This window comes from Aphelocoma coerulescens, chromosome 3 (genome assembly GCF_041296385.1).
Source record: "Aphelocoma coerulescens isolate FSJ_1873_10779 chromosome 3, UR_Acoe_1.0, whole genome shotgun sequence".
Taxonomy (NCBI): domain Eukaryota; kingdom Metazoa; phylum Chordata; class Aves; order Passeriformes; family Corvidae; genus Aphelocoma; species Aphelocoma coerulescens.
The window spans coordinates 33,184,491-33,202,803 of NC_091016.1; the positions used below are offsets into that span (position 1 = coordinate 33,184,491).

The following is an 18,313-nucleotide window of genomic DNA, read 5'->3' on the forward strand; positions in this document are numbered from 1 at the left end:
CCTAACCTTTACATAGCCCTGGGGACACACGAACTCCCTCACAGCTCTTTACCAAAACTTGAACAAAAGAGAGTGACATAGAGTAACATGGACTGGCATTACCAACTTGTTCCTTCCACTGTCTTACAGGATTGATAGTCTTCAAGCTGGATGTCCTAAAGCAGAGCTAAGTAGGTACATAAATTACCCTCAGCAAGTCTAAAAAAACAAGGTGCTGTTCAGGCTGAACCGAGAACTCACTCAGCACTCACTTCACAGTGGGTAAGGCTCCTTACAGAAAGCTCTGAAATTAGGCAAATATGATTCATGTTTGGTTTCTAGCTTCCAGGCATAGAGTTTCTAAGTGTATTTGTTGTTAAACAAATACAGACACCAAGTTCAAGACTCACTACCACAAAGCTGTTAGATTATTTGTTCTCCTGAATTATGCATTGCTTTCCCGTGGTATGCAGTTTTTCTAACACAAGTACCCCACAAAGCCCGAATTCCAGCATGTATATATGCCATATGGACCAACTTCTCCAAATGTCTGCTCCTCATGGAAATTCTATTTGTTTTCCTATTGATTTTATTATGTTTAACAGCATACTAAATCATTCCTGAGGTTGACAAGTTTCTGGAAAATTGATATATGCTGTCTAAAACTGCCTGAGGCAGGAATAAAACCAAAACAAATGGCTTCTTTTAAACTCTTGTTTTGCATTACTACAGCCAGGCATACAAGTGCCATCTTGCTTCGTAGAAGAATTCTTCTCCTTTGTGTAATATTTGAAGTACAGGAAATCTTTAGAACCTCTTCTTATGGGTCTGCATATCAGCAGAAGGTGATTGCAAAATACCAGACTATTTGAGTGAGGGTGGGACTAAAAAGGCATTGTCATCCAAGATCAATGGGCTGGATTTTCTCTCTGGGGAGAGGTGGAACTGTGTGCAGATGCCTTGGAATCTACAGCTTAAGGCAAAAGTAGAATTTTTAATGAGACTCAAAGACTTGTATTTAATTCTTCTGAGAAACTGTACTTTAAAGAAATTAACTAAGATCAGGAGGAAGAAGGGGTTTGTTTGTTTGTTTTAAATTTTGAAGGCATCACCATCAGCAGTACTGAATTTGTTCCAAAGACTGGACTGCATTTCAAATGGAAAAAAGCATCCATCCAGAAAAAAAAAATAATCATGTCTTGGTTCAGAAACAAAATGGGGAGATGAATAAGAGAAAACAGTTTTGGTGCTTTGATGTCAGAAATCTGAACACCACAAGAATTTAAGATGAAAACTGAGAATTAGATTAAGAAGAAATAATTTTTAAATCTCCAAAGATCTGACAAAACCTGAGAAGTTCATATGCACAAATATTCATCCTTGTTAGACTCTCCCTAGGCTCTTTTAACTGCTGTGTTCTGGCAAAGAAAAAAAGAAATTGCAATGGAAAAAATATTTTTGTGGGAAGTAGTTAAGGCACTGCACTAGCTGACAAATAATGGGATTACATTTGCAGAGCTGCAGACATTTAAGACATATGACATGAAGTCATCTACTTCCCATTTTGGTGTGGTTAAAAAAATTCAAAGAGAAAGACATGATATTCTCCTGTGATGACATAGGCTAAGCTGCTGAGTTCCACTAAGGAGAAAGCAAACTACTTATGAGTATGTACACTGAACTGTGGGTCAGTCCCGTGAGTAGGCAAAAAGCCTCCTGTGAGTTAACAGTGAGAGAAATAGTCTCAAGATGTCTTGCCTTTAGAGAATTCTATGATAATCCAAGAGACATATGCAGAAATGCAAAAGATGCTACAGTTCTCATAATATTAAGGATTAAAAAAAAAAGAATTTCAGTAACAAAATAGCACCAAAAGAGAAAATACTCTTTATATTATCCACTGAACTGAGCTTCAGGAAATCAAGTTTATCTCCTCCTTAGTGAAGGCCAAGCAAATCCAGTTCATTTGCTAAGTGCTTAGATACTGCAGAGATCACATAAAAAGTTTAGCATAACTTAAATAATTCTACTGATGAACATACTGCTGTAAGTGAATGTATCACCTGCAGAAAAAAATAATTTCAACTTCTTTGCTTTGCATCTCTGTTTTCCAAGACAGTAACATGGTATTACAGTTTCTAATCTCATAACAACAAAAATCTACCTTGCAGAAGTATTACAGGAAAATTTCAAAAGGCCTGCAACACATGATTCCAAGCTGTGCTGACTTTAACATAATAGAAAATGGTTGTCTTTTCTCCAGTGGACAAATGCAGTGAAGCTAGTAAGATCTGTCTCCTTTTTTCCATCTGCTGAATGATTCTTTAATATCCAAAATACACTGTCTACAGCTGGCTCATCATTTTGAAAACTAAAGCACAGACCTGGGAGATTAAACCACGCCAACCTTTTCCTAACTCATGCATAGATCCCGTGCCAACAGCTACTTGGACATGTATAGTTAGAAACCTTGTCACTGAAGATGTTTGACACTTGCTGTAGTATATTTGGGCTCATCTGTTGCAGACCAGAGCTTCTGCCAACTTACAGGCAAGTTTGGCTGCAAAGGAATAAATGTCCAACACACCAAAAACTCCCTGGAAAGACTACATATATGTATCTACTGTTGCTGGAAACTAATCTTCCATGATACCTGTCCTTTGCAAACTTGGCTCAAGTGGTAAATTTTTTGAAACACCACCTAAATACCAGAAAAAGAAGAAGTCTCTAGTTAGAAGAAACAAACCTCCTGTGCTAGGCACTCCTAGCAGGAAACAGTGAGCATTATTAAAACACAAATCCTCAAGCTGAAGTGTTACTGATTAAGCATGTGCTGGAAAGAAAGACAACTAGGACTGTTAAATCACTTGTAGAACCAGTACATTGAGAAAACATGGACAGAAATGTTTTTATTTTGCAGAAATATAGAACAACATAAATGTCTTTTGCCACCTTTGAGCAAAGTTCCTTAAACTGCAAGGTACATCCAACTGTGTTAATCCATGATAACTGAACAAGCAAAAATAATACAGGTAAAAAGACCTCCTAATAATGCTGGTCAAATAAATTAAATATAACTATTTCTGAACCATCAATACTTTTAGCAGATGCTTTTTCCTCAGACTACTTTTGAAGCAACATCATAAACACTTAACTTAAAAAGATCACTTTTTTCCTACAACTCTTCTAGACTGTCAGGCAGAAAACAGGCAAACTGAATGGCTGTTTTTTGGAAGGCGAGCTACAGATGTGTCTGCTTGTGCAGTACTAACTGAAGATGAAGACAGCAAATCTTGCACAGACAACAGATAAGAGATCTGTCTGACAGCCCACTGGAACTTCATTTGCTCTGCAGACAAAATAACAAGGTTGCTTGGAGGTAATCCAAAAAACTGTTACAGCAATTATTAACAGAAAGGATTCAAGAAATGTGGTAAAACTGTTAAACTAAAAAAAAAAAAAAAAAAAAAAAAAAAAAAAAAAATTAAAAAAAGCAAGGCGCTGAAGGTTTCAGAATGTGTTCATTTTTGACACTCATTAAATGCCTGAGTCTCCATAACCTTGCTGACATTACTTAACCTTTAAAGTCAAGGCTCAATTCCTGAAACCCCTCTCATAACACACGAATTAGATCCAAGGTGATCCTCAATCGAGGAATGTCAACATTAAGCACTTTAACTTCCACTCTTTCTCCAGGACCTAGGCCCAGGCTTCTTCTCTTCTTCACTTTAGAGAGTTTCGCTTCTGTTATGTTTCGCACTGGAATCAAACCCGATTTTCCCACACCAATATCAACAAAAACTCCAAATGGCGTTGCATTTTCAACTTTTCCAGTCAAAACAGCACCAACACTTAAGTCTTCAAAGCAGACTATGCTTCTCTTGAAGTCAGGTTTATCAAAATCTGTTATAGGAAACAAGAAACACAAATAAGACTCTGGAAAAAAAGGTTTTCTAAGAGTTGTTTCCAGAGGATTGTTTCTAACTAGTAAGTCATCCCAAGGGGGCTCTTAGGTCCCAAATACTGCTTTCTGTACATTTTTTAAATAAAGACCCATGTGTGATAAACAACTTGTTTCTTATATTTTGTGAATCACTTTAGAGGACTTTGATGAGTGAAGTAATAAGTATAGTGAATTTTGTGCTTTGAAAACTATCATGAGGGGATCAGAAGTGTGTTGTATAGTAGCCAGTGAATGAAATATTCTTTAAATTTTCTCTGATCTAGGGAGAAAATACTTGAGGTGACTCTTGAGCTACATCAATTATAATGAAATTCTATTCCTATAGAAATTTCTACACAGGAAGGTGAGTACTCAGTTTCATCACATACTAAGAGAAAAGTCAGCAATGCACGGTTCTTAGGCTTGCTGTTTATCTGCACCATGACATCACACAAGCTTCATCACAGTGCTGCTTTGCACTGACAACCTGAAAATCCCACAGGCACTATCATAAGCAGGGAATATACTGGGAGATTAATGTTCACATTCTGCATTTAAGGGCACAGATAGATGTTTTAAACTCTTCTACTTCCCTACCACTTTCTGCTTCTGCAGAAAACCCTTCTGAGTCATCTCAACAACTTCTCTTTCAATCTTTTCCTGCCATTTTTTGACCTTTCCAAGATACAATAAGGACTGAGATTTTCCACAGGGAACATCACCAAACCAGAATTGCCATCATTTTTCTCTGTTTGCTTTTGAGAAATAAAATTCAGCCTAAACAAGTTGATAGCTAAAATGCTCTGGAATTTAATCAGTCTGTGGATCTGTATTGGCTTTGCATTGCAATGTTTTGGTAGGTGTGTGTGTGGGCTCTTGTGAATGGTGGCATGTGTTAGAAGCTGCTAGCAGCTTTGCCTGTGTCCAATGGATCCCCTGCTGGCCAAGGCCGAGCCCATCAACAATGGTGGTAAGTGCCTCTGGGATAACACATTTTTAAAAGAAAAAAAAAAAATCCCTGTGCAACAGCGACTTGAAGAGAGAATGGGAGAGCAACAGGAGAGAGAAGTGAGCACATGTGAGAGAAGCAGCTCTGCAGACACCAAGGGAAGGAGGATGAGGAGCTCCAGCTGCCAGAGCTGAGATTCCTCTGCAGCCCTTGGAGAGCCCTACACCAGAACAGGTAGATGCCAGAAGGCTGTGACCCTGTGGGAAGCCCACACTAGAGCAGGTTTTCTGGCAGGACTTGTGACCCCATTAGGGAACAATGAAAGTGTTTCTAAAGGACTTCACTCCATGGAAGGGACCATGCTGGAGCAGTTCATGAAGAGCTGCAGCCCATGGGAAGGACTCAGGATGGAGAAATTCATACAGCTACATAAGGCTACTCGGCTGCCTACTCCAGTCATAGAGCCTGTCTAAAGTAATAACAAATGCCCTAGATCAACAGAATATGAGTATTTCCACTGAAGATTCTCTCTTTTGCTTTTATGTCTTCCTGTGTTAACAGCCTACTGTAATTTAGATGTGAGATCACCAGAACAAATTGAGACAACAAAAATACACATTTTCAAGATCACTAGTAGGGAATATTTAAAAAATATGCATGGAAACTATTAATCAACCAAAAGATGGGGAGAGAAATGTTGGTTTGGCTGTTTCTTAAGCATACATTTATTATTTGTTATTACAAGCTGCCATCTTTGCTGTCTACCTTTATCTCCTGTTGTCATAAGAGAATCCAGCTGTTTCATTGCACAACAGCATCCCCAGATGTTTTACTTCATTACCTCATGTTTCTCTCCCTCTACCTCAAACTGTTCAGTACCACTGCAGGTTTTAACCAGGGTAGGTCATGAGCCATGTGCTTCAGTTCCACTCAGCATTCCCCTCCGTGATGGAGAGCCAACACAGATTCAATCAGTAGAGAGTCAACATATTGAAACTATTTCATTTGTTAACAGCCATACAACTCCCCTTCCTATGGCTGAAAAAGCCATGATTTCAGACAGGATTCACACTCCTTACTTACCAAACTGGAAAGAAACATCTGACTATGATATAGCCTTTACCTTGACTGAAAAAAGAAATGGAGTTACATGTCCATGAAAATCTCGTACTGATTTTAGAAGAAGAAAGTATGCTGGTTTAAAACTGATATGTAGAACAAGCAAACTGAGATTACACCCTTCCAAACTGAGGTTTACCTGTTCGGATGTCGTAGCCTTCAGGCTGAGTGAGACCATCAATGATCAGCTGCAGTGTGTGCACAGTGGTATTAAGCCTTTTGGCTGTGCCTTCCAGTCCTTCCTTTTGAATTACTGCATTTACTTTTTGCTGCATATCTGATTTTCCTATGTCATTTGCATTTCCTCCAATGAGAGATAAAAACCTAGGAAGTTCAAACAAAGATAAAAAGATTTGTAACATCCTTTAGTGGGAACAGAACCTTTGCTCTATTACTTATCATTGATGCATGAACAAAACTTCTGTTAAAAAAATATGAAGTTTCTCAAGTGCATATCCTCTCATCACTGATCTGACACATAAATGGAAACTTAGAGTCTATCTGTATATGTGTATCTTCTGGAAGAGATTGCAAAACTAGAAACAAAATATTGAAATGCAATTCAAATCTTTTTTCAGACCAATTATTTCATCTCACAATAAAACTGAATTTCCCTATTACTGAAAGATGTCTTTTACCATGAAAGTTCCCTAGAAATCAGTGAGAGTTCTATAATGCTGTTATTGTAGTTGTCACTGTCATTCAAATTAAAATGAATAACAATTTAGTAAAGCAACAATGAACATTCAAAATATTAAATTAATATGAAAAATCTTTAACCCAACTTAAGAAAAACTTAGCATGAAATACTTCTCTTGCCTGTGAACTTCATGATTAAGAACATTCAGAACATTTTCAGACACTAGGTAATCATTAAGTCAAAGTATTCACACAACATAAACACTCTTATCTTTCCTTATTGTTACATACATACACACATTGCAGACTGAGACAAATTTGGACTGGTATCTAAAAAGCTGAAAAGAAATACTTCTAAATAATTATGTCCTGACATGTGATCTCCACCCTGATCTGCATCTCACCACAAATAAATAAGCCTCTTCTATCCTGCTTTATCATGCCCCATATTGTTGGCGGGAAGAACATTTTTTTTTTTTTTTTGCATATTCTCCACCACAGCAGAAAGGTAGAATTATTGTCCCTGTCCTACAGAGTGTGAGTAAACATTCCTTCCCAATTCCTAAAAGAGATCCCTCTTTCCTCTCCTTATCCTGCTCTGCAACAGGTGTAAACTACATGTCTCAAAAGAACAGCTGATCAGCAGGTTCATGCCCTGAACTTGATGGGAGACATTCCAGCTCTTTAAGACAGCAAAAGCCCTGGATACTCAACCTTCTTTCCCCTACCAAAATACATGCTGTGCTTTTATCAAAACCTGAGGCTAGTGTTTCTTTTGTCAGGAGACCCAGAGGGATTTTTTTGTTTCGTTGTTTCCTCTTTTTTAACTCAAGAAATCCAACTGATACTTTTTCAGATGGTGAGCAATAGAAAGTTATACAGATTGAAACACAAAACTAAATTTATTTTGGACAAAATATAAATTGAAGAGACATAATTAAAGTAATACCTGACTTTCAGTAAATCACAAAATTCATCTTTGAGCATGAGGGGAAAGCTTCACTTAAAAATGTCCACTAATTTTGCTAAAGGAGGACATCTGTTATAACTGGCTGCCAGGACTTCCACTTCTTTACTGAATTCAAGTGCAAGCATAGTGACTTAAGTGTGCTGGTCAAACACAGAGATTTGCACTTAGTAGTGATAAATACAGTTTTCACTAATTATTTTAGTGCATATGCATCTTTCTTGTGGCAGTATACAATGAAATTTACTAAGGACTCGGTGAATAGTGCTGTTCTCTGGATTTATTGAGTTTTGCTTTGACTGCATTTTGACTTTTGACATCACGTTTTAAAGTAGTTTAAGGTGGTTTGGAAGCAAAGTATATAACAAAACATGCAAAATGTTTTATAATATCAAGTGCAATTTCTTTTTCTGTAAGCTAACAAACCTCACCACTACAGCTCAAATATTTTGTCTAATAATAGATATGAAAAATATCCAATGTTCTGTGAAATGAAACCACCTTTTTTTGGTCTTAAAGGAGCCCCAAAAGTGGCTGCAATGATCACTCTGAAAATGAGCCCAGGCCCAGGTGAAGTGCTCCTCTCCAGACTGCTGGGGGCTGCTAGCGCTGGTGGCTGGACAATGCCCCAGCAGAGCACTAGTGACAGGCGGCAGCTGCCCCAGCTTTGACTGACATGCCAGATGTAACATGACAAACCCGACCAGCCTCATGACTCAACCTTCTAAATAATGTATGCCTTACCACCCACCCCTATAAACAAGTTTGCTGACATTCACGTACTTGGCTTTATTTCCCTTCAAATGGAAACTCGGCTTGAGTACGTCCAAGTAACACTTTCTCACCATTAGAATTTCGCAGAAGCGCATTGACTTCGTAAATTGATCAGGGGTGGGTTTCACCACCAGTCAGTGCAACCACACAGAACAGCCACCAAGGGGTACTAAAAATCACACAAAGCTGTGAAATGTGTGGATAACGCAGTCAGAATGAACGGTGCTACATGCACACTGCTAGAAAGAAAACCAGCCTGAAACAGGACACAACTCAAGCACCTAAGCCTTCAAGCACAATTCATGAAAGGGATTTCACCTCCCACTCCTTCCCTGCAGCCACCTCCCTCTGGACATCCCAAAGCATTTATCTGAAATTAAAAAGGATTCCTCATCTAGGCAAGGGCAGTAGGTTTGGGTCCTAAGTTATCAATTACAGTTGTGTAAATAATTTATTAATGTGGTTACTGCCCATAGTAAAATTTTGGCTCCACGTGAAGATGATGCTTAAACACATGCCCAATTCTAAGTACATGAGAAGTCCCATCAACTTCTAAAGAATTTTAGTGTTCTAAAAATCAGGCATTCTGTTAAGAATATTTCAAAATTGTAAGTTATATATCACAGCAAACAGAGCACTGTAACAAAGCCCAGCATGCCCACACACAGAGAAGAAATACTCTTATAAGAAACAGTATTATTTCTATTTTGGAAATTGTCATCTTTTTAGGACAGGTTTAGGTAAAACCTATGTATTAAAGTATTTCCAAATTAAAGTAACTTCTTAGTGATTGCAGATGCATTTAGTTTTAGAAATACTGATTATTCTAATTATATATTTAATGTATCATTTTTACTCAACATAGCCTGAGGGCACTTGGGCTAAAAAAAAAAATCACGGTAAAGCACAAGTTTCTGACTGAACAGTGGTGCATTAGGTGCAAAGGGTAGTTTCTATTTTTAAATGTCATTGCTAAGAACAAAGTTTATTTTTTCCTTAAAAAAGCAATCCAACAACTTCCTCCAAGAGTTACTTCAAGGTCAGAAAAAAAAAAAGACATAGTTGGTAGTAATGCTGGGATATGGCTATGAGGTAAAAAAGATTTAAATATTTTGATCTTCTTAATGTTCAACTATCTCATTAAAATCCTTGAAATATCTCACTCGCACAATTTGTTAATGACAACCCCAGCTGCACAACATAAGAACATGAATGATCTGTGCAAAAATGAAAGTCCTTAAAGTATTTTCCTGGCTACATATGTGAAATAAATAATACGTTGCAGTAGCTCAAGTGCTATGTTTATCTAGTAGAAAGACAAAACCTAAAGAAAAGTTAACAGAAATGGGGAAGATGAGACTTTTTTTCTGAAGTGAGGTCATTCTTATAAGATATATTACCCTTACTTCCTCAAATGTTGAGTATCTGAATGAATGGTGAACTTTCTGCTCAATGTACATCAACTCAGATAAAAGCTGCCAGAGCCTTAGGAAGAACAGGGTGAAATTTAAACAGTTTAGAACTCCGAATTTTATGGTTTTGAGATTTAGAGAATCCTCAGAAACCTTTGCAATCACCTTAGTTTTAAAAGCAATCTTCGCAGTCTTACAGGACCTGCAGAGAATGGTCATGGATAAATGACTGATGTTTTCATTTAATACATAATTTCATCCATCTTATCCAGATAAGGAAAGAAAGAAAAGTAGCATAAATGTAACAAATAAGCACATCACGTTCACTTAACATACACATCTGCACAAAATTACAGCACAGCCCTTGCAATGCTTAAAAGATAATGCAAATTTCACTGGAATGCAAAAAAACAGTCAGAAGGGAGTAAAAATTTTACCAAGGGAAGCCGACAGTAAATTTTTAAGAAGTTACTCTAACCACCCCCAAAAAGCTTCTTATAATGTGCAGGAGTTCTAAAGCTTTGCAAGGGCTTTAGTTACAGTCATTTCTGTTTTATGTAATCATTTCCAGCAACACGACTTAAGAGCTGGGAGTACTGGATTCATTACATTAAAGCAACGTGATACGCCATTACATCTTGTCACAGCACACACATGAATTAACGGTAAAGCAACATAATCACTCTGAAAACAAAACAACTCTGCATTAGCATGCACTTTGTTAGGTAAAACGTACATTTATGACAGACACAAGCTTAAATTAGACAGACATTTATGATTTAGTAATGTTTTGAAGTGCAAAAGCAGTATTTGTATAATGCAGATGTTGACTGCTCTTGTTCCCACCAGTGATACAGATCCTAAATTTTTGATTACCAATGAAGACTATGTATCAATCTATTTGTGCTTACTCTCTGCAATTAATTGCTGATCACAGAAAGCTAAAGATTCAAATATATCTAAAACTACTTATGTGGTTTAGCCAAAGTTATTTAACCAGTATGTTTTTCTTCAAATGCATAAATTATTAATAATACAGATTATTGGAGTACATGCAGAAAGCACCCAGTTTATGACATTTTGAATGTATAAATTCCGAGACAAAGAGTTTCTAAATGGGAAAAGAAATTCAGACACAGTTCCACTACAGCATAGCTACTTTGCTCCCATACCATTAGGCATGCTGCTGTTGGCTGTTCTCATGATTGTTGATATATCACATAACTGGAGTGCAACCCGAGATACAAAATAGTGAAACATGATTAGTTATCCACAAAGACCTAGTATACTACACTTAAAGGAGATAATTCCATTAAAAAGGTCTTCTGGGGGGTTTTGTCCCGTATCTTTTTCTACATGCAACTAGTGGGAAGTTACGTAAGTTCCAAAAATTACAACAAATTTAAAGCATACCATTTGATTTATGTGTCTAGTATTTATAGTGTAAATGGAGCATATTTCTCCATTATTTCCAAGTTCTTCTAATCATTCTTGTTAACTGTATTTTACAACACATTAAAGTTTCAAAATCTCTTTATTGGATGGCAATTGGCAGTGAAAGCTTTTTCTGCTCTTTTGTTTACTGACAAGATCACTTTCAAAAATACGGCTTCCAAAAAATCCAGTTAAGTTAGTAGAAAACCTGTGAATGAACTGGCCTTCAAAAGTGATGAATTTGAACTGTTATTTATAACACTTAATGGCCATAATTCTGCAAGTGTTCTCCTTAACTGGGGCTGGACATTGGCTATTGGAAATAGTCATAAAGGTTCATTAATTGACCGAGTTTAAGTTTTTAAAGTTTCTTTAAAAAAAAAACCCAAAACATAAGACTTTATTAAGTATTATTCTGCACAGTAAATAACTTGAATACCCACACGTGTACATGCAAGTATAGTCTCATTCAAGTGGACAAGAGATATTTCTGATGACTTGTAAGGAAAGGCCTCCCACCACAATAACAACTCCTATCCTCTGTAAAAATATTCCCATGTAGACTGCATTATTAAGTAGGACACAACAATTAGTCTTCATTGCTCAAATACCATACTAAGTAATAACTCCCTCCCTGATTTCTACTTCCCTTAAGCATTGCCTCAGTTGTCAGGTGACAACTCAGGGATCTGGATAGAGGCAAACCAGCCTGCCAGAGAGCTGGAAATGCCATAAAAGGACAAGCTTCCAGTTGCATAAAGGGCAGGAGAGGAAAATCTCTTTCTTTCGGTGGCCTCATCAACAGTTTTTCTTCTGCATTTTCTCGTGTGCCTGTACTTGCCTTCAAAGCCAGCAAATGCAGCTTATCAGCACAGCAAATGAGATACCATGGATCAGCTGTTACAAAAACCCAAAGCTGTTACATCCACCCATACAGAGTACAAGAAACACGAGGGATATTTGAAATATGATTGATTGGCCTACAATGGAATATAAACTGTTATCAACACAAATGCCTTGCTGAAATGAGCACCAAATCCAAGTGTTTAGCTTCAGTGAAGAAAAAGCACAGGAACGAGCACTTGCTGAAGCCTCTCAGGATTTTGAATTCCTTCTGAAGATATCAAGCAGCATTATCAATACACAGAGGACATGAATCTTCACTGCAAGTGACTCTGCTCAGTATGTCAAAAAATTATCTTAAGGTATAAGCAACCACAGTGAGCAGGACTGGCCTCTACCAGGTGATGTCCTAAGCCTGGGTAATTAACTAAGGAAGATCCTCACCTTTGTTACTCTAAATCACAGCTTTAGGTCTTTTATATTGGCAAAAATTTGTATCTCTAAGTCAGTCTAAAATACAACCTGTCTGCCAGATGCTGCAATCTGTGAGCAGCAAATACACATTCTGAGTGCCAACCTATCACAAAAAGCATTTTAATGAGATTTGAATAAAAAATCAGCAAATGTTAAAATTCAGTCACATGAAACCAACTGCACCCAGCAGACCGACAGAACAAAGGAAAAACATTCCCTTTTCTTTCCAACATATTGGTCTATAAGCATAACCTGGTTGTAACTTTTGGGGACTTCCTAAATGTTTCCTTTGTTTTCCTACCAATTCTTTAACAATACATCCCAAGAAATTGGATATGCTCTACATATTGTATTAATTGTATGCAGAAGATTCTGCCACTATAAACTGGTTTTCACATATAGACTTTTCAGAAACTTAAAGCACGGTTCTGCTTTGCAAGAAAATAGGCTGTCTATAAAGTTTTGAGGTTTTTATTTTAACTTTTTGGAAATTCCAATTCATAATATTTAGAGATGTTCATAAGCTTGATCGCTGCACATGACAAAGCCAAGCTCTGACAGTGTGGAAACCATGAACAAAAATGTTTTGGTCTTCTGCAGAGCATGTTAAATCACCAGTAGGATATTTTCCAATTATTTTACAGAAATGGTACAGATTTTAAGTTAAGATGCTTAAATGCCATAAATCAATCATACCAGCACCATTTGTACCACTGTAGTAAAGATTACATCAGAGTTTCCATTATAAAAACCTTATTTTTCAGGGGTTTCTAAATCAGCCCTAAAAATTGGTTTCAGCCTGAAGTTTGGCAACCAAAGTCACCACTTGGGAGTAATTCTTTTAACCATATTTTTCTTTAATGGATTGGCTTTTCAAGCTACAAAATAGTCCTGAAAAAGAAAATTAGTGGTTTCAAATTTTGGTAAATTTCTATCCCTCAAAAACATTGTTTTAAAAACTGATAATTTTGCATGTCATAAATCTGCAATGTAGACTGCTGCTTTTGGGTAATTTGGCTATAAGCAGTGGATAAAAATCACCATCTTATTTCATTTAAAAATAAATGCAATTTTCCATGAAAACTTTTAATCCAATAAAACTTTCAGAAACTACTTTCTCATAGCAAGATGTGGTGGACATTGCATGAGGTACCCTTTATGATTCATTTATGCAGCAGCTATTCCATACATTTTATGTTTTGTGGTAAAAGGTATGTAATACTGTAGTTTTGATCAAATCTGGTCATATTCAAGACAATTCTGCCCTTTGGCAGCACAGATCCACCTGTGAACTTGACACACTCCCTGACAAAGTTCAGTGTAGGCACAGAAAAAGAAGAAATACTCTGATAGCACTAAAGCCAGAGAATTCATGAAGATGTATTTTTAAGAAAACTTTATTACTAAATACCAATTCTAACCTACATCTAACAGTTTCAACTTTTCTCATACATTTTAAGTTATAAGAACTATCAATTAGGTTTTAACCTAGTTTAATTCTAACATTCTAGAAAGACTTTCAGGTACTGCCTAACTTCTGTAAGACACCTCCAACCAACCCCATGAACACAATTTGATCTTCAGGCTCTCAAAAGCCTTCTCATGAACGTAGGCTCAGCAAAAGGAAATTACAAGGCCAGTCCCATCCACTGCCTTTCAACAAAACTTGCCATCAGCCCCGATAAGCTTTGGACTGAATACTCGATGCAGTCTGAATTCCTAGTAAAAATTTTTCTTAATTCATATTTAGGCAGGAAAAAAGGTTTGGAAAGCTGTTTTCATAAGTTCTGAGAAGCTTAGCAGCTCATATGCTTTTTTTGAAAAGTCATTTTAAATATATAATCATTGCTAAATTATAGCATTAGTTGCTTGAGGGGAGGATGTCTGGTTTATATTTAGCCCTTATGTCACCAGTGTCAATTTTTAATACTACACTTCTTGGCTTTTGTCAGTTTGCTGCACAGCTATATTTTCTTTTCTCAAAACAGTTATTTGCCATGAAAAAACATTAAACATATTTTCCCCCTTCCCCACACCATTTTGGGATATCAAGTTGCTGCATATTCATACAATCTCTACCATAAAAGCTGTCACCATATTTAACAAGCTTTCAAAGAAATTATCTTTTGATTGCAAGAAAAATACAAACACTGTTGTACATCAAGTACATTCACAAAAAGCACAGAAAGCACTTGGAGACTTCCCCCCCACCCATCGTACTACATGAAGCAGTACTATGAAAGTAAGAAGACAACAGAGAAAGAGCCCAAAGGATGCAGAAAAGACTGATTCAGTTAGTTATAGAGAGAGGTGCTTTGCTTATTAGTTTTGGTGGTTCATTAGCAGATACTGTAATTGATGTATATTTGCTTTGTAATCAGCTTATATTCTTTTGCATTAAAAAAACCCTAAACCCCCCCCCCCCAATAAAATCCTGTATGGTACAATATGTATGACATGCATTTGGACCTAAATACTACATCAGAAAATTCATTCTAGGAAGGTAAAGTGTTCGGTGAGGAACAGAGGATAGAAACTGGCACTGCTGGAAATCTACTGTAAAATAATTGCATTATCCAAAGAGATGATGAGATAAATTAACACTGGTCTCCAGCCATGTAGCACTTCTGCATTGGCTTAGAAGCTCTTGAAATGCAAGTTTGAAGGTGAGACATTTTAAGATTCAGCAAGGTACCTTCTAAGCAGTGCTGGCTGTGCAATAGGTGCCAGCCCATCTCTGAAACACGCACAAGCCTGGGACTCAAACCACTGTCTTGGCTGAGATGTAAAAGTTGTGCTCATTAAGTTTTTTTATTCTATTTATTTTTTAGATAGTGCTATTGGTGGGTTCCCAGTCAAATTTCAAATCACAATTACATGATCTGTGATACCTACTAAAATTGTAGAATTTCAGCTGTATGTGAGCATCTGTTCTACCCTATGCAATAGCAATCCCACTCACCACTTCACATGTAAAAGTAACCTTTGCTGCTCTGGAAACAAAGTCACAATTCTTTATTTTCTGACCAACCTTTGTGAAAATACTGTGTGTAGGGCAATTACTGTATTCCACCATTACCTGGATATACTTCTCCACTCCCTAAAGCAATCCTTCCACATCAGACTTAAAGCAAGGCTGGTAGCACTGTGACCACTTTACTGATTATTTTATTAGTGTACCAGGGCTGGAAAGGTAAAAACTAAAACCCCAGTACTTGAAATTTGAGTGAAAATCAATATTGAAAATCAAAATTATCTTTGAATAACCAATTTATTTTTGTTTTTCACGTTGACTCACTTACACTGAATAATCTCCAGTTGGGGTGACCAAGCTGCACACCCTACAAATCTCCTACCAAATATAAGATCATTAAGATCAGGAGCTTGCCTGGTTGTTTTTTCCCATAGCTGCACAGGGCAGAGACTTTGTAACAAATGCTGATGCGTAAGAAAAAAGGGAAATGGTCATGGAAAAGGAGAAAACAGTTATCTACACACTGCACAACTGCAATAGACTCTACCAGGAAATTGCACAGTGGGTCCTAGAATCAGGCACAAAGAAGAATGAAGTGTGGCAGGGAGAGGATGGAAACAAAAGTGCACTGCATGCCTAGCAGAAGGAAAGCATGGAGACCTATGGATAGGAAGTGAGAACAGAGTACACACTGAAGGGAAGGTGTCCTAAAAATGGAAAGTCCTGTATGACTTTTCCAGATAAGAAAGTCAAGTTTCGTGAATTCAGAAATTCAGCATCTCTCTGTGAGATTTAAAGATAGTTTTGTTTATAAAACAGGAAGCAAGAGTTTGTTTGTCCAGGTATAATATTTCCAACAGAGATCACAAGAACCTTAAAGTGACTGGCTACTGGTGAAATTAGCTTCAGTACTTTTTAAGAAAAGAGTCTGTTCAGCAAAAATCACTTGAAAAATAAATATGTGCCCATTTATGGTAGGAGATAATGTTTTCTGAAGAGAAAAAATAGTCCAATTTCAATCAGAGCTGCTGACAGAAAAGATCACAGTTTATAGTAGCATTTCAGAAACACACATGGATTCCCAATTACTTTTTTCTGACATACACAAAAACCATTCTCTTCTTTTAGCCACTTGGTAAAACAATCATAGCATTTGTGTGTTTGGGAACTTGTATATACATCTTAATTAGGTCTTGCAATGTCAAAGTTTAATTTTAAAGGCCCGTAGTAATGCCACATGCTCGCATATATCCAAAGCATGCCGCCTTCTTGAAGAAAGGGGTGAAAGCTTCAAATTAATATAAATATTCCTGTCTCAAAAGGCTGAGCAGACTGTTGTCAGAAAAATCAGTACTTCCATTTTAATAATTGATGGTGTCAGTGGTTCAAAAGCTTTCCCATCACTTACCTCATTGCAATGTTGTAAGACTCTGGATGAATACAAGTTTGGTCCAAAGGATTGGGCTGTTGCAAGGCACATGGTGTTAGTTTACTCTTCTTTTTACCCAGTGCACCTGCTTTAGTCAAAAGTGCACGACTTCCAAGTTCATTTTTCTTATTACTGCCAGAAATCAAAAACAGACATGTCATTCTCAACAAAGATGATCCTGGCCCAGTGTCCACACACAAAACCAATACACTTTTTCCCTGGAAGTTTCCCTCAAACAAAGAAATTTCTCAGGATACATTAAAGGCATCAAATGACTCCTACTGCAAGTGCTCCTTTCATGCCTTTTTGGTTTTGTTTCCTAAATCACAAGTGGCTCCTGCTTTTGGAGGACAAAAGAGAACACACTGAAAGACCTGAAACTAGCACTGGCATTTTGGGCTCCACTCATCAACTGTTGGCAGAAATGCAGACATAATTTCCTCTTTCCATACCAATTTTTAAAATAACCACTATTTGTTAACTTTCAAGTAAAAAGCACAAAAATTATTTCACACAGCACTCTAAAGTCATCAACACGATTAGAAAGAATAAAAATGAAACCTCAAAGTTCATTTCAAAAGCCTCTGGTTATGTCACCTGGACCCACAAGAAGTGTTGTGGAGGCAGTGCTGTTAGAGCTTTACTTTGGCCTCAAAATCCATTTCTCAGGTTATACAGTGCTCCCAGGTTTTATGGCATCTCACTAACATCAGAATCATGTTCCAGGAAGGTTAAAAAAAACCCCAAAACAATGTTCAAATTTCACCAGTGAACATTTGGGGGGGGGGGGAACCATCAGCCTTTTCTTCATTGGTTATATTGCAGCACGAACAAGAGAAACTAGAACAGATCTGTACAAAGTAAGACCTATCAATCATAGAGAGCTTTGGAAGCAATTTCTTTGGTCTTCTGGTGCTTACAGCGAGCACCATTTGGCCTGCAGCCTCTGCTTCCCTGCCAGATGGGCAACCAATCTGTATACCTTCCACCTGGGCAGAAAGCCAGTCCCTATGTGCCCACGTCCTGCCTGGAAGTTACGCGTGTGCTGCTCGGCCAGCAGCAACTGGGAATACAGTATTGCTTCTGAGCACTGCGCTGGCTAAAAAATAGCATGTGCTTCCCAGGAAAATATTTCTTTGAGAAGAGCCAGTGGCAAAAGTGTGGGGATGGTGCTACCACCATGCCCTTTCTTAGTTCTTTATTTTGGAAAGAGAAATGAGAGAAGACAGGAGAAGAGACATTGCGCTAGAAAGGGCATTTTCAGCTGTAGAAAGGTCAAGAGGAGCGCTATGAATGGTTGAAAGAGTAGAAGACTTGGTACAGAATCAGGGAATGAGATGACAGGGAAGAGGGTGATGCACTGTTGACAAACTGGAC

The 18,313-nt window shown here is 37.4% G+C and overlaps 1 protein-coding gene across 3 annotated transcripts in view; it reads right to left on the minus strand.

The window, feature by feature from the left end:
• Nucleotides 1–2,842: 2,842 nt before the first annotated feature.
• The window catches only part of SRBD1 (S1 RNA binding domain 1), a 125,633-nt gene continuing 110,162 nt past the window's right edge, over nucleotides 2,843–18,313 (minus strand). For all 3 annotated transcript variants that reach the window (XM_069009761.1, XM_069009760.1, XM_069009759.1), the window contains exons 21-23: nucleotides 16,916–17,068; nucleotides 6,130–6,314; nucleotides 2,843–3,882 (exon numbers count right to left, since the gene is read on the minus strand). In XM_069009761.1, coding sequence (XP_068865862.1) covers nucleotides 3,593–3,882; nucleotides 6,130–6,314; nucleotides 16,916–17,068 — 628 coding nt within the window. In that variant the 3' untranslated portion in view covers nucleotides 2,843–3,592. The remainder of the gene's footprint in view (nucleotides 3,883–6,129; nucleotides 6,315–16,915; nucleotides 17,069–18,313) is intronic.